The 16,550-nt window shown below is 35.8% G+C and overlaps 1 protein-coding gene across 1 annotated transcript in view; it reads left to right on the top strand.

The window, feature by feature from the left end:
• The window catches only part of SREK1IP1 (SREK1 interacting protein 1), an 88,723-nt gene extending 78,892 nt beyond the window's left edge, over window positions 1–9,831 (top strand). The window contains exon 5 of the mRNA XM_051991239.1: window positions 9,750–9,831. Within this exon, the coding sequence (XP_051847199.1) occupies window positions 9,750–9,816 (67 nt within the window). The 3' untranslated portion in view covers window positions 9,817–9,831. The remainder of the gene's footprint in view (window positions 1–9,749) is intronic.
• The last annotated feature ends 6,719 nt before the right edge of the window (window positions 9,832–16,550 follow it).

Below are 16,550 nucleotides of genomic sequence, written 5' to 3'. Positions count from 1 at the left end.
TTTCTATAGAAAAATCTATAGAAATCCTCTCTATCTCCCTATCTTTGCACTGGCTTTCTTCCATACCTGAAATTTGCTCTCTCATTACCACTACCTCAAAGAGTTTATTTTCTTTTCCTTAAAAGGCAATATTTAAATGTATGATGTCCAGTCCACAGACTCCCCATTTTTAAAATAACTAATCCAGTATAGTAGAAAGAGCAATGGCAGTAGAATTAGGGGGGCAACTACATGACACGGTGGGTAGAGTGTCAGCCTGCATCTAGAAGGACCTGAGCTTAAATATAGACTCAGGTACTTACTAGTTGTATAATTATGTTTTCTATTTGCCTCAATTTCCTCAACTGTAAAAAGAAAGCTGGAGAATTTTACCCTTTGTGAGTAGGAATTGTTATATCTTTACATTTGTATCATTTATCTTACCATTGCCTAGCACAATGCTTGGCACAAAGTAGATGTTTTATTTATAAGTATTTATTGATTGATTGATTTTTGCCTGTCCAGAACGCATCTGCTCTTTTGCTGATAGCTTAAAAAGTTGGGGATGGGGAGGAGGAGGCACTAAAATATTAAATGACTTTGCCAGTAGGTTTAGGAAACAGGATGTGAAGCAAGCTCCTTTAGGCTCCCACTTCACCATGGCATTCTATCTCTTTTACTTTTAATATTCTGTGAAGGTTCAATACAGATGGATTCCAACCAGTGTGAATAATGAATCCTGTGTAGTAATCACATTATTTGAATTTGTACTACATATTTCCACTGGGCTGGAACCAACCACCATATTTTACATAATTACAACTTCAAATAATATAAATTCAAATATATGTAACCACTTTGGGGATTCATTGTTTGCACTGTCTTATTATTGGCAGGGTTTTCCTGCAAAGAGCATAATTAAGAAAAATGAGAAGCAAATATGCACCCACCATGTTTTATTTGAGTTTCATTTTTATTGTATGTTCCACTCTCAAAATTTTACTCATACCCAGAACAACAGACAGCACATATAATGGGAGCCAGGAGACCTGGATTGTAATTCTAACCTTTGCCTCTAATGTATTATGTTACCATGGACAGGGCACCAATCCTTTCTGGGTTTTCTTCTCTGTAAAATAGCATCATTGCCTTTGGAGTAAGAGGATCTTAGATCATAGGTATCATTTTAAAAATATCTCTATAGCTTATAAGCTAAAAGGACTTCAGAAGCTTTATCTATAAGTCCCATCTGCTTATTTTACAGATGAGGAAATTGAGGACCAAAAAAACCCAAAAAACCAAAAACCAAAAAACTAACCCTAAGTTATTTGCCCTCAATCACACAGGTAGCAAATGTCAGAGACTGGATTTGAATCCAGGACTTTTGATTCTAATTTATTGTTTAGTCATTTTCACTTGTATTCAATTCTTCTTGACACCTTTTGGGACTTTCTTGGGAAAGATAATGATGTGATTTGCCATTTCCTTCTCCAGCTCTTTTCATAGATGAGAAAACTGAGGCAAACAGAAAACACAGTCACAGAACTAATAAGTTCCTGAGTCTAAATTTGAACTCAGGTGCTCCTGGACCCAGGCTAACACTCTATCCACTATGCACATAACTGCCCCTCTGATTCTAATGACATTACTCTTTCCACTATACCAGATTGGTATTATTTTAAAGAATAGGAGCCTGAGTCACACAGGGACAGAATAACAGAAGGATTTGGACTAAATGAGATTGCTTTAAAATTTCAACATTATAGAATTTTTATTTTGTAATGTTATTTTGCTATGGTTTAACCTTATAACTACCTCCCAGTGATTTTGGAGACAATATATTCTTTGTGATCTTGGATGTTAATACTTCTTATGAGGGAAGAAAAGAAAATTTAATGAAAGGATATTGTTCCTTAAGGAATAAAAATGTAAACACTCTTGTTGTGTGCATGTACACAGTTTGCAACTGTAAAGAAATTAAGATTGATTTTTCACCCATGGCTTATGGGAATGTAAAACCATTACCTAGTCACATAACACACATACTCACACATAACACACATGAATTTGCCCACAGGCATATCTGACTATACATATAATTAGTTTCAATCTCCACCAGGTGTAAAGATCACACCTTTCATGATTGGGTTTTATTTTTTTTAATCCTCCCAGCATTTGGTAGTATCCACATGCCCTTCACACAGCAAACACTTACAAAATGCTTATTCACTCACTATTGATTTACCAAACATGTAAAATGACAACCACAAGTCTGAAAATTAGATATTCATGCCTGTGGTTGCTCTGTTTATTTGAGTCTCTGACTTGGCCCAGAAAAAGTCATTTTAAACTATCAGAAATGATAGGCTCTCTCACAGAGGTATGTTTGGTGTCAGACACAAAGTGCTTTTATTGGAACAAAATTTTCCTTCTCCTAGGAACTCTCCTTTAGTTCAGCATTGGTTCTTTAAGACAATTTCTCAAAGTTATTCCAACATTAAAATTTTGTTCAATGTAGATTTACAAATATAGGTAATGATTTGGAATTAAAAAGCTAGCATCTTCATGTTAACAGACTGTCTTGATACCAGTTGATTGTTTTTCTTATTCAGAGATAGCATAAATACATTGTCACAACAATGGGTAATAATTACCTTCTGAAGTAGGCTCCAGGTGCTGGAGTTTAAGCCCAGTGTCTAATCTCTGAGGTTTTGAATAAAGGAATAAATAGCAAAGGACACAGACGCTGATGACAAAGGCAAGTAAAACAAGAGCAGCAATTCCCAGTCCAATCAAAGCACCTATGCTGAGAGAAGAGAGAAAATAAACTGATTACATGTACTGGATTGGAACACACAGAAAACATCTGGTCTGAATGAGGACTAATTGTCATCTTATCATATGATATCACACCATATCACATTACATTACATATATACACACACACACACACACACACACACACACATATATACACACACACACACACATATATATATATATATATATATACACACATATATATATATATATATTATATTATATTATATTAACATATCTAGGAACATGATTTTCTCCCCAGGAGATAAACACAGGAGAATGCAAGTTCCCAGAAAGCAGAACCTGTTTCTCCTTATGTTCTTTGTATCCCTACTGCCTAACACTGTATTTGCATGTGCTTAACTGATTTCCATAATCCTGAAATTTCTATAATGACTGGTTTAATGGACTTCATAAACATAAGTCCCCAGGATTATATTCCCCACAGCCAATCATTTGTTTCAAAAATCAAAAGAGGAAGACAAAAAAAATTAAATTAAAAAGATATTAGAAAAAGTATAGTTAGAGAAGGAGTTCCTGCCCTTACAACCCCACCCCAAGAGGTATGATTTAATTGGTGTGGAAGACTCCCAGAGAAAAATGTCCTCAAGCAGTACCGAATGGCACTGCTGAAAAAGTCCAATATTTGCAATGGGAGAAATCTGAGTTCAGATTCTAGCTCCACTGATTGCATAACTGTGTAATTGGCTCAAAAAGTTATTTGTCAATGTGATGACCACGCTAGCACCCAGGATACCCCAGAATCAGCCGGAGTCAGGATAATTAAAAGTCCTTAGTTTTTATTCTTGGTCTTTAGACGCAGGATTGAACAGGATGGAAGCAGAATTTTCTATCTGCCTTCTTCCACATCACCACAAAAAGTGACTCTGGCTAGTCTTACTCCACCCCCTAGTCCCTCCTATAATCCTCTGTATACACCAATCATTGAGCCATCATGGGTAGTGGGAAGGCCCATTTTCCAAGCACATGCCCATAGAGTATTGTCCAATCAGTAATTAGCCCTAAGTGTTTGAACCGACCTCAGTGCAATGACTCAAGAATTTCAATCCTGTACATGCCAAGTCTCAGGCTCTTCTTCTATAGAATGAAGAGGGGGAGGTGTTGTCTGAATGTTTCCTGAGGTCTCTTGCAATTCTAGATTTATGTTATTTTTTTTCCTTAGAAAATAACTTGGGACCCTAAGAGTTTAAGAAACATGCACAGATTCACAGTTAGTTGTGTCAGAGGTAGGATTTGAACACAGATCTCAAAGTTAGCACCTCTCTAGTGATTGTGTCAAGTAGTCACAGTGAAGCAAAATAAATAGGAAAATGTTTGTTTTTTTGGTGAAGATGAAGTGCTTCCTGATTACATGGAGGTAAATATTAACATGAGGATTTCATTTTGGAGGTAAAATAAGCAAGATAATGCTAGGCATGGTACAATGGGAAGATAGCTTATTTGGAATCCAAGGATTTTTGTTACAAGTCCAATTTTTCTGCTCACTACATGTGTGATCTCAGGCAAGTCATTTAGCCCAGAGCTTTGTAAATTTTTCTATTTACTTCCCCTTCTCACCTGAGAAATTTTTACATAACCTCAGGGATATAGGCATATAAAACAGGTATACAAATCAAGCATTTACTGATAATAACTCATAATTTCATGATTCAAACTTTCAGTTGTGTGAATCACAGTTTAAGAAGCTTTGATTTAACCTCTATGATGTGTATATATATATAAATATATATATATATATATATATATATATATATATATATATATATATATACATACACACATATTTATTTAAAGTGAAGAGGTTAAATTGATCATAGTCTCTAAGATCCATTTCAAGTAAAAATTTATAACCTTATGGTCTTAAAAAGCAGAACACCTATTCTACAAAGATAATTTCTAACTGTGACCACACCAGACACTGAAAATACTATTATTATGAAGGAAGAAGAGAAAGAAAAAAGACCTGAATAAAGGAAAGAGGGAATTGAATTTATTTAGCCTAATCTCTCATATCTGGTTTAGAAAGACATAATATGCCCCCTGGAATCAGGACTAGAAGAATTTTCTCTCAAAAGATCACTCATCTAGAACTTTAAAAGTGCACACACACATATATACATACATACATATACAGTTTGTTACTGTTTATAGTTTGTGGTTGCTGTTCAGTCATTTCAATTCAGTCATGTTTGAATCTTTGTGATCTCATTTAGGGTTTTCTTGACAAAGATACTGGAGTAGTTAACCATTTCTTTTTCCAGCTCATTTTACAGATGAGGAAACTGAGGCAAATAAAGTTAAGTGACAGGCCATGGGTGACACAACTAATAGATGTCTGAAGCTGGTTTTGAACTCAGGAAGATGAGTCTTCCTGACTTTAGGCTGGGTACTCCATGCACTATAGTGCCACTTAGCTGCCCAGTTTACTGTATACTATATTATAACAACATACTACAGTTAGCAAAGATGCCATGGTAGCAGATTTCAATCATCAGCCATTTGAAAAATAATACCTGCCTCAGTAGGGAGAAAGAATAATTCATTGGGAAGAGCACTGGCTCTAGAATATGGAAGACTTGAATTAAGATCTCACCTCTGGTTCTTTCCAGCTGCTTAACTTTGGATAAGTCACTATCTCCCTGCATTCCTCATTTGTAAACTCAAATAGTTGGACTAGATGGATCCTGAAGTCTCTTTCAGATCTAGATATAGGGTCATGAACTTAGGTTTTCGTATTTTAAGTTCTTTTATCTTTTAAGAAAATTGAATTGGAAGAAAAAATATTTTAAAGAGAAAAATGGACATACATATGATGGCTTTCTTCTTTAAGTTCCTCTTGAGTAGGGATTGCTTCATTCACTGCATTTGGGACAATAGGTGGTAAAATGAATAGAGCAGTAAGCCTGGAATCAAGACCACCTGAATTCAAATCTGGTCTCAGATGACTAGCTCTTGTGTGATCTTGATAAGTTATTTAGCCAGTTTGCCTCAGCTTCCTCACCTCTAAGATGGAGATAATAATAGCACTGACCTTTCAGGTTTGTTGTGAGTACCAAATCATATAATAACTTGTAAGGTACTTAGCACAGTGCATTGCACTTAGTATGTACTATATAAATATTAGCTCTTATTGTTATAATCCGTAGCATCTAGGTCTGTGCCTGATATATGGTAAGCACTTAATAAATGTTTACTGACTGATTGATTACTCGATCCAACACTAAGAATATTCCTGATGATTGGCTGATGACTGATCCCAAAGTAGCAACTTTGCACTAAAAATGAATGATAAAATGCCCACAATTTTCTTACTGTGGCTGTGTTAGGCTACTGGATCCTAGTAGGCCATAGAAGTATTTGTTGCTTTCCAGAAAGCCATCTGGCTCAGATTCCTTTGTCTATTATGCTTTATCTTAGATTTCAATCAATTCTAAATCTATCTGAGGGAGTGGCTCATTTCATTTTCAGTATAAATATTTTTTTCCTAAGATTGGTTCTTCAAGTCACAGTAGTATTTAATACTACTCTTTTATTTAGGAGCACTTCCAGGCAGATTTATGCTCCCAGAAGTTCTGCAATTAGATGTTATCTCCAAAGGTCAAAAAGATCTGTGATCCTAGATGGCAAGTTGCTTTGGATAGTGCCCAATCCAGCATACACAGACAATGAAATGATACCTGATGAATGCATAGTCTTGATCAGATAGACTAAATACTGAGGAAAGCTACTTAAAAATGAGAACTGGATCATGGAAAAAAGTATTTATTTTTTAAAACTTATTAGTACCTTCAAAAGGTACATTAGGCATTCTGAAAGAATTATTTCTTTCTATATTTGATTATGAACTTTGCCTAGCATAAAGATCTTAAAAATATCCCATTTTTTCTGATGCCACAGTTTTTCTTCCTAACATTACCCTCTTGTTATTCTGTTCAATGACAGGTATGAAGTCATTATCTTTATGGGATTCTGATAAGCTACCAGGGCACCTAGATGGTGAATAAAGTAAAGTAATACCTGAGTTCAGGTCTGACATCAGATATAGTTTAGCCTGTTTGCTTGAGTTTCCTCATCTGTAAAATGAGCAGAAAAAGGAAATAGCAAACCACTCCAGTATTTCCACCAAGAAAACCCCAAATGGGTTTACAAAGAATCAGACATGACTGAAACAACTAAACATTAATGATGGGCTACCAAGAATGACTATATAAATTTCCTAAGATAGTCAATTTAACAGTCATTTACTGAATTTCTACCCCCATGCTCAGCACTGGGCAATAAGTTTTATTTCTAGATGAAAATTATGATCAAAAAGTAGTTATTAAGTGCCTATTTTATGCCAGGCGCAGAAGATACTAACAAAGAATGAAACAATTCCTACTTGCAGTGAGCCTGCACTCTTATTGGAGAAAAACAAGCACATGTAAAAATATATACATCATAAACATAAAGTGAACAAATGAAAATGTATGCAAAGTAGTTAAATAAAAAGATAATTTGGCAGAGAGGACACTAATGTTAGAAGGGACAAGGAAGGCTTTATGTGGAAGAAGATGCATGATCTGCATCTTAATGAAAGAGTATATTTAAGGGACCGGGAACAGGCCATGCAAAGGCAAGAAGATAGGAGATAAGACTAAATAATATAGCAGTGCCATGTCCCATCTCCCTTTCTCTTATTATGAAGGAGGTTCTATCTGGAGTCATGCAAGGACAATCTGAGGTGAAGACATTATTTATAGAACTTCAGTGAGCTAGCCTACCTCACATCCTCACTTGCCAAAAGGAAAGACAAGATCAAATCCAAAAGGAACCTTGCACCCCTTATTCCACTGGAGGAGAAAAATGAAACACAGAGAGATTGAGTGTTTTCTCCAGGATCATATAGGACAGCAGAGCCAAGAATTAAACCCAAGTTTTTGTTTTTTTTTTTTACCCTGAATGCATCACTTCTTTCACTGTACCATCTTATAGGGACAGTCCAAATGCAGATCACTCCTGGAATAATTTTCCCAATTCTTACTTCATAATGGCATGAAAACTCCAGGTTTACTAACTACAGTTTATAGACAGATAAATTTTTCTAAAGAAACCAAAGGTGACAGAAAAATTCTGGTAGACAGATATTAGGGAGCTATTCATTTGCTTCCACATTTCATAATGAATCATTTCTGTGTGTCATTTGGGAGCTTCTTAGAGACTCCAGTGGCCAAAATAAAAATAAGTCTGTTACATTCAATGTAGGGACAAGAAACTTTCTATATGAAACTTTGCCACCTTTACTCAGAGGCCTTATCACATCAGATCTCATCTAAGTGGCATGTTGCCTGTTCTATCAGGCAAAGCACAACTGTTCTGAAGAAATCCCTTTTATTTAAGCCTATATCATCATGCTGTATGCCTTATTGCCAAAACAGCAGTACCTTATAAATTTGAACTTAATCAGTGAATAATCCTTTCTTGAAATGATCAAAAATATTAAATATAAAAATAGTTTAATTATTGATAGAAACAACATTTATCCATTTACTATGGATTTGAGTGGTGCTGTCTTCTAAATCATGTAAGGTAGTTGAGATTGGGGACTCACCCAGGTTGAGACAGACAATCTAAGGGGATACAAAGAATGTTTTTCTTTCCCACAAATCCATTTTCCCAACCAAATAAATTGTCATATATCACTAAATGTAAAAGCTCTTTAAAGAAGAAAGAAGCATTTATAAATAAAAGTGATGAACATATTTCAGTTGTATTTATTTCATTGGGAAAGGGAAAGAAGCAAAATTTTGCCTGAGGTGAGATTGTTTGTCCACAATAAGTGGCAAATTATGTAAGATCTAAAACAAAATTGGAAAATAGGATGAAGTAGCAACATACTTTCTGCATAATATTATCTACTTTATTATATTAATGAAGCTGTCTAAAAGATTAAACAATAGTCCACTCTATTGAACTCATCTAAGAGAAGGTATCAAAAGAGATGAAAAAAAAAGGGTAGAAAAGAGGGAAGGATAAGAATGGAAGGAAGGGAGAAAAGAGAGAGGGAAAAAAAGAAGGAAGAAAAGGGAAAGACAGAATGGTGGAAAGAAGGAAAAAAAGGAGGGAGAAAAGGCATAAAGAATGAGCAAAAGACCGAAGATAGAAAAAAGATAGTTCTTTTAAAGAAGGGAAATAAAACAGCAAATCAATTTGTAGCATTAATCAACAAATAACTTATTAGTGCCTCACCACCTTTTCCATTTTTATATATCAATTGATTCTGCCCTACAATAAATATTATTCTGAATCCTGTGGGTGAAGAGAGTAATTTGAGTTATCATTTTATCCCTACTTTCCAGTGATTAGAAGCAAACCTGGAAAGGGGAGCCTCTACAAAAGATGCACACTCTGAATGTGGGGGAGTGAGCCTATTCTTGTACCGTGAATATTCCCAATTTTAAAAAGGCACACTGACTCTCTATCAGGGCAAATACTCATCTCTTTCCTTCTCTACAATGCAGGATAACCTCAAAAACTGAACTTTCTACTTGGTCCAAGTCCTGGGATAATAAAGAAAGAAAATAATTCTTCCCTAGCTCAATAAGGGAATACTAAGAAGGAGTTAGTCTCTAAGTCTTATTAGGCAACAGGAGGATGCAGATAGGAAAGGGATTGAGAAAGTGGAGAATATGAGGAAGGGAAGGAGAGAGGAAGGGGAAAAGGAAGAAAATGAGTGTGGGAATGGGGTAGGAAGGGATAAAGATCGGGGGGAAGATCAGTGTACAAACAGAGAACAGAATGAAAATGGAAATAGGGATGCTGTTGGGATGGAAATGATGACAGGGCTTGATTGTGAAACTGAGGATAGGATCTTATGCTCTGAGACCCAACACTAAGATTTCCAAGGCTATCTGGTGTGCACATTAAAACAATCTACTTCTTTCCGTTAGCTTCCACAGGTGGCTGTGTCTCCTAGCTTTGGAGCTAGGGAAAAGGAGCGGAGGGATGAATGTCTGAATGAAGGGTGCTGCAAATTGTGCTACAGTCGGGATATCCCAGTCACTTCCAGCCTTTCTCTGCCCTCTCCCTCAGTGCCCACGTCCTCACCTGAGGCTCCACATGTAGCTGTACTTGTAGGGGAAATAGCTGCCCGGCTCGCTGCAGCAGTACTTGAGGTCGGCAAAACCGCAGCAGTACAAAAGAGTGGCCCCCTCTCCATGTCGGGGGCACTGGAAGGTCTCCACGAAGGTGTGATTGAGGCTGTAGTAGCCCGAGCAGACTTGGCTGGCCTCCATCATCTCCACTGCAAGCAGGGATACAATGGGATCCGGACACTGGGCTTTGTACCTTTAAAACCTGCGCCCAGCCCCACCTCAGCCTTTGCTCCTGCTCTCTTCCTCCCAATCCCTCCACCCCTCTGGATCCGAGATCGCCTCTTCTGTTTAGGGTTTTAGTAGTTTACGCGTCTGGTCTCCTTCCTGCCCCTACTGCTCCTTCTGCTGCCTCTCTCCACATGGAGCTTAATTCTGGCGTCTCTCTCTGGCTCCTGGACCGTTTTTTGTTTTTGTTTTTGTTTTGTTTTGTTTTAATCTGCTGGCCTCTATGCCTGTTACCATGCCCCTCATCCTTGAAACTCTCTCTCTGTCTTGCTATTTCTCTCCTCCCTGCTATGTCCTTCTCTTACCTATTTTATTTTCCAAAATGATCTTTCCCTTTAAAAAAAAAAAAAAAAAAGAGGGAGAGAGGATAAAAGAAGGCACCAAGAGACAGAAATTGGGATTCTAGAAAAGGCCTTGCAATCTAAACATATAGGACAAAGTTACTAATAAGAATTTTAGACTGATGAAAATCTAAGAACAATAGGGTTGGAATTCTTTCCATTTATTTTTAGACACATGGTATAAAAAAAGTCAAGCAGTCCATTAAAATTAAGTACATAACAAACACTTTAAAATATGTTTTACTTCCATATGATGGAGAGACAATGAAGAAAGAAAAGGACAGGAAGTAAGGAAAATGGGGAATGAGAATCAAAAATAATTGGCATTCACATTATATATATTTGTATATAAAAGCTTAATATCATAATTATTAATATTCTATGTTTATATACATACACAAATCTCTCTATAGCTCTGTCTTCATATTAAAACTATTTGAGACATCCTATATAGTACTGAAACATTTTTGAAGCTCTTTACATACATTATCTCATTTGATCCTCACAATAATCTTAATTGGCATTACTTTTATTTTCCATTTCTCCTTCTACAGAGAAAAGATAGAAAAAGAGAGAAAGAGAAAGAATTAGGGAGACAGAGAAAGACAGAGAAAAAACAGAAGTGATGCACAGAAAGACAGAGAGACAGAAACAGAGAGGTGGTGACAGAGATAGACACAGAAAGATACAGAGACAGAGACGTATACAGAGAGACAGAGACACACATACAGAGAGACAGAGACATAGACACAGAGAGAGACAGAGACAGAGAGACAGAGAATCAGAGACAGAAAGAAAAACTTAGGTAGCAAGATAGCAAGTTCCCAAAGTAGAACATGAATACATGTCTTCTTGCTCCCAAATTCAGTGCTCTATTTCCTACACACTGGTATCTAAAAAGTAGAATGACAGGAAGAGAGAGATAGACTGAGAAGAGAAAGGAGAGACAGAGAAGGAAAAACATAAAAAGGAGTCCAAGTAGATCTTATTCTTCAAATTTTTCCTTGGGCCTGTCTCTGACATATAAGAAGGGAATCGTATCCTGATTATCTCTGGCAAAAGATGGAAGTGTGCCTATAACACAGAACAACCAGAATAGGAACTTTCCTTCGATAATTTTATTTCATAGGATGACATATTGAGGGGCCATTTAATTCAACTTTTTGATTTTACAGATGAAATAGAGAAGCTAAATGACTTTATTAAGATAACTATGGCAGAACTGGAATTCAAACTCAGGACCTATGACTTCTATTCCACTTTTCATTTCATTGTAACATGCTGCCTTTCTTATATCCCTTTGCTCCTACCCATATTCTAACAAAAAACTTTGACCTCTGTTATTTCCTATTAATTATTTATCTTTTATATAGCTTTCTTTGCATATATTTGTTTACATGTTATCTCTTTATTAGAATGTAAGCTTCTGGAGGGCAGGAATTACTTTTTGACTCTTTTTGTATCCTGAGTGCTTAGCACAGTGCCTGGCACATAGTAGGGACTTAATAAATATTTAATGATTAATTGACCACAGGAATTCTACTACTCTCTGTCTCAGTCACCATTACCAATAGTAGAGTAGATAAGATGACTATAAATCTCAGATGTCCTTTCTTCTTAAGACAATCTGTCTAATTTGTACAAGAGTTGGCCAATCACCCAGTATCTCTCCCAAATATCTCCTAAATCCCCAGACTTCTAAATCACCCTATCTATGCCAGTCCAAAGGGTAGTGATTGGGGAAAGAAGAATAATTTCTGAAAATCAGCCATGTTCTTTTGTCATACCCTACTATTGACTTAGGCTTCAGATGTCTACTCTATTCTTGTCATTTCCTATTCAAAAGACTTCGGTGATTTCTTATTACTTCCTAGAAGCAAGTTTAAGATGACCTAGTAGAAACTATTCAGTTTGCTTCCTGATACAGAAGGTAATGAATGACATGAGTGTAATTAACAGAATTCTTTAAGAACAAATTTTAAGTTAGAGATTACCTATCTCTCTTCCATTTATTTATGATCCTATGATATATGACCCCCACCTTCCACAGCTAGGTCCAAAATAATAGCCAGCACAATGATGAAAGATATTGAAGGCTAAAAACATTTAAGGCTTAAAGAAAACCAATCATTATTTAGTCCCAGGCCTAGATTTGTGTCCTTTTACTTCACTGTTTCTCTATCCAAAACCACTTTCTAGATATCCTAAATAGTTGGAATCTTCCTACATGGCCACGTCCCTCATCTCTTGTCCTCCACTTTTGGAATATAGAGTAAGCTCTCAACTACAAGGATCATTAGGCACTAGAATGTCATTTCCATCTTAGACCACATGTATCTATTTTCTGAGTCTTGGTTACATTATAACATTTACTAGTGTGTCACATTTTAAACATGGATTATATCAACCTGATATACCTTACTGGTTTCCCACAAGTAGGACAGGAAAACATTTTTTTTCAAAAACATGAGCTAAGGTCTATTGGTTCAAGTTCAATAAATCTTGGTGAAGTAGAGTGAAGAATACAAAGTTTAATAAGACTTGATCTCTGATTTCATGGGGCTTCAATTATAGTAGAGGGAGATATCCACCAGATGGTGCTATATGGTAAACTTTGTGGATTGAAGTGAAAAAAATCAAAGGATAAGTACTTTGCTTTCTTTTTCACCCTCTTCCTTCAGAGTTATGGGGTGTGCCTGCTTTTTTAAGATGACATCTTCCTCTATCTACTACATGATCTGAGGAAAATGACTGTATTTGACTTCATGACTCCCCCTGAAGCTGGAAGCCTCACTGAGATGCCTGGCATTCTCTTCCACTTAAATCTTCCACATATGACTAATAGCTTAAGATATCTGTTTTTACTGTTGAGGAGCTCATAAGAGTTATTAATAAAATCAAAACTATTGATGATATCTAATTCAGTTTAGCCCCAAATCAGGGAGTACCCAGAACTTACAGAACTCTGCTGGTCACACCCATGTATTAGATAACTGATTGACTCATGATATAGTTTGTGGAGAGTAGTTTAAATTTGATGTTAGGAACTAATAAAGAGCCACTGAAGGCTTTGGAGTAGTGAAATAATTTGATTTAAAATTTTAAAAGTAGAAATCTATAGCCCAAGTTAACAGTAGTGTAAAACAAGAAAGAGTTCCTAATTGGTCTCTTGGAATAATTCTCTGTAGAGTGATTTAGATGATCCCACATAATTGCATCCAGAGAGATTCCTTGGAACTTGAGAAGTAATTTGGGAAACATTGAGTTCCAGCATTTTGGATTGCTGTCTTATTTAGTTTTTTGTATGAAAAGCTAGTCATTAGCTTGCTCAATTTTGAATCCCCCTGCATGCTATTTAAAAATATATTTAGTTGATTTCTTTTTGTTACATTTTAAGTTCTGAACTGTTTCCCTCCTTTCATTTCCACACTACACTAGAGAAGGCCACCATTTAATTCAGATTTATAAATATAAGTAAAGCCATCCTATGTTTACTTCTATTTATCAGTTCTTTCTAGAGGTGAGTAGCATCCTTCACAAGTCTTTTGTAGTTGATTTAAGTATTCATTGTGCTCAGAAAAAACTCAAATTTTCACAATTATTCTTCAAACAATATTGTTATTACTACCAACAACATTCTCTTGGTTCTGCTCACTTTGTTTTTCATTATTTCATGCACATTTCCCCATTTTTCTAAGATCAGCTTGCTCACCAGGAAAACATTGTATACAGTAACAATAGTGAGTGTATAGTCAACTTTGATAGACTGTTCTTCTCAGCAATACAATGCTGTAAGGTAATTCCAAAAGACTATGATGAAAAATGTTATCCACATCCAAGAACTATGGAGTCTAAATGTAGGTTGAAACATACTATTTTCATTTTTTTGGTCATTTTTTCTTTCTCGTAATTTTTCTCTTTTGTTCTGATTCTTTTTCAGAACATGACTAATGTGGAAATACAATTAGTATGATAGTAGATGTTTAACCTATATAAGAAGGAAAAAGGGGGCAGAGAGAGGGAGAAAGGATGGAAATCAAGATATAAAAATAAATGTTGAAAATAATTTTTAAAAAGAAAAATAAATAAATATTAAAGTTAAAATTTAAAAAAACATAAAATAAACCTGCTCATCATTTCTTACAATGTAGTAGTATTCCATCACAATATAACACAACTTGTTCAGCCACTCTTCAGTTGATGGGCATTCCCTAAATTTCCACTTAGGAAAAGTGGAGCTGCTATAAATATTTTAGAATATATAGGTTTTTTTTCCTTTTTACCTGATCATAGAAATAGACTTAATAGTGGTATTGCTGGATCAAAAAGTATTCATAATTTAATAACTCTTTAGGCATAATTCCAGATAGCTCTCCAGAATGGTTTGAATCAATTCACAATTCTACCAATAGTATATTAATGTATGCTTCTAATTAACAGAAGTCAGTCCCAGAGCATTTATCATAATTTATGAGACCAAATCAGGAATTAGAGAGAGATTCTAAACCATATTTGCAAATACCTGCCATTTGCAGGCATAAGAGATGGGGAGCATGCAGTCCTTTATTTCCTCATACCTAGACTATTGCAATAGATTGTTGGTCGGTTTTCTTGCTGCAAGCCATGTTTTTTCCCAGTCCATCATCCATTCAGCTGTCAAAGTGATCTTCCTAAACTGCAGATCTAACCATATTAGACCTTCTTCCCACTTTATCCTACTTGTCCAGAGTTGTTTGTATTTGTCCCCCCATTAGATTGTAAATTTCTCCAGAGAAAGGAGTTGTCTTTTTCTTTTTTTATATTCCCAGTACTTGGCATACTACCTTGTACATTGTACACTTTTTAAAAAATAAATTTTTAAAAGTATTTTTAATGTTTTAAAAAAATTAATAAAAATTTGGCTGACAAAATCTTTTAATCTTCCTAACTTCCCACTACTCTCCTATTTTCCCATGCTTACAAATTTGATGTCATCTTTGACTCCTCACACTCATATATCCAAACCTTCATCAAATTCTATCATTTCTACATTTACAGTATCTCTCACATATGTCTCTTTGTCACTTGCACAGTCACTAACCTAGGTCAAATCTTCATCTCTTGCCTGGACTATTGCAATAGTCTTTTAATTGGTCTTTCTGTCTCAAGGCCCTCCCCACTCCAGTCCAAGTTCCATTGAACTGCCAAAATGACTTTCCTATAGTAAAGATCTGACCATGTCACTCCTCTATTTAATGGCTCCCATGGCTCCATTATCTCTAGGATCAAATAAACATTTCTCTTTGGTATTTAGATCTCTTAACAACTTGGGCCTCCTCTTACCTTTTCAGTCTTATTAAATTTTGCTCTCTTCCACATACTACATCCAACTACATCTACTAATTGTTCCTTACACAGGATACTTCATTTTACATCACAGTGCCGTTACACTAATTGAATCCCATGCCTATAATGGTCTGTCTCCTCCCCTCTTCATCTCAATTTTTTTCAAGACTTAATCAAATCTTATTTTCTGCAGGAAGTTCCCACACTCAGACACTAATGCCTTCCCCTTTGAGATCACCTCTCTCTCTGTCTCTCTCTGTGTGTCTCTCTCTCTGACCCTCTCTCCCTCTCTTTATATTTATTTATCTTTTATTTTCCTAGTTATTTATATGCAGTCTCTTCTGTTAGAATATTAGTTCCTTGATGGCAGGGATCATGCTTTCACCTTTCATTGTATCTCTAGAGTTTAACACTATAACTGACATATAGTCAATGCATAATAAAAGCCTGTTCAATGATTAATGAAGGGAGCCTGTGGCCTCTGGAGCCAAACCTAACACTCCAAGACTGAACTTTATTCTCTCTCTCTCTCTCTCTCTCTCTCTCTCTCTCTCTCTCTCTCTCTCTCCTTTCCCTCCTTCTCTGCTACTTCTGTGCTTCATTCCTCCCTCCTTCTTTCCTTCAATCTGTCTCTTTTTTTCTGTGTCTATGTCTCTCTGTGTCTCTTTCTGTTTCTATCTCTTTGCCTCTTGATCTCTAATTGTCA

This window comes from Antechinus flavipes, chromosome 1 (genome assembly GCF_016432865.1).
Source record: "Antechinus flavipes isolate AdamAnt ecotype Samford, QLD, Australia chromosome 1, AdamAnt_v2, whole genome shotgun sequence".
NCBI classification, from domain to species: Eukaryota; Metazoa; Chordata; class Mammalia; order Dasyuromorphia; family Dasyuridae; genus Antechinus; species Antechinus flavipes.
The sequence above is the reverse complement of the archived record's forward strand: the minus strand, read 5'-3'. Positions and strand labels throughout refer to the sequence as shown.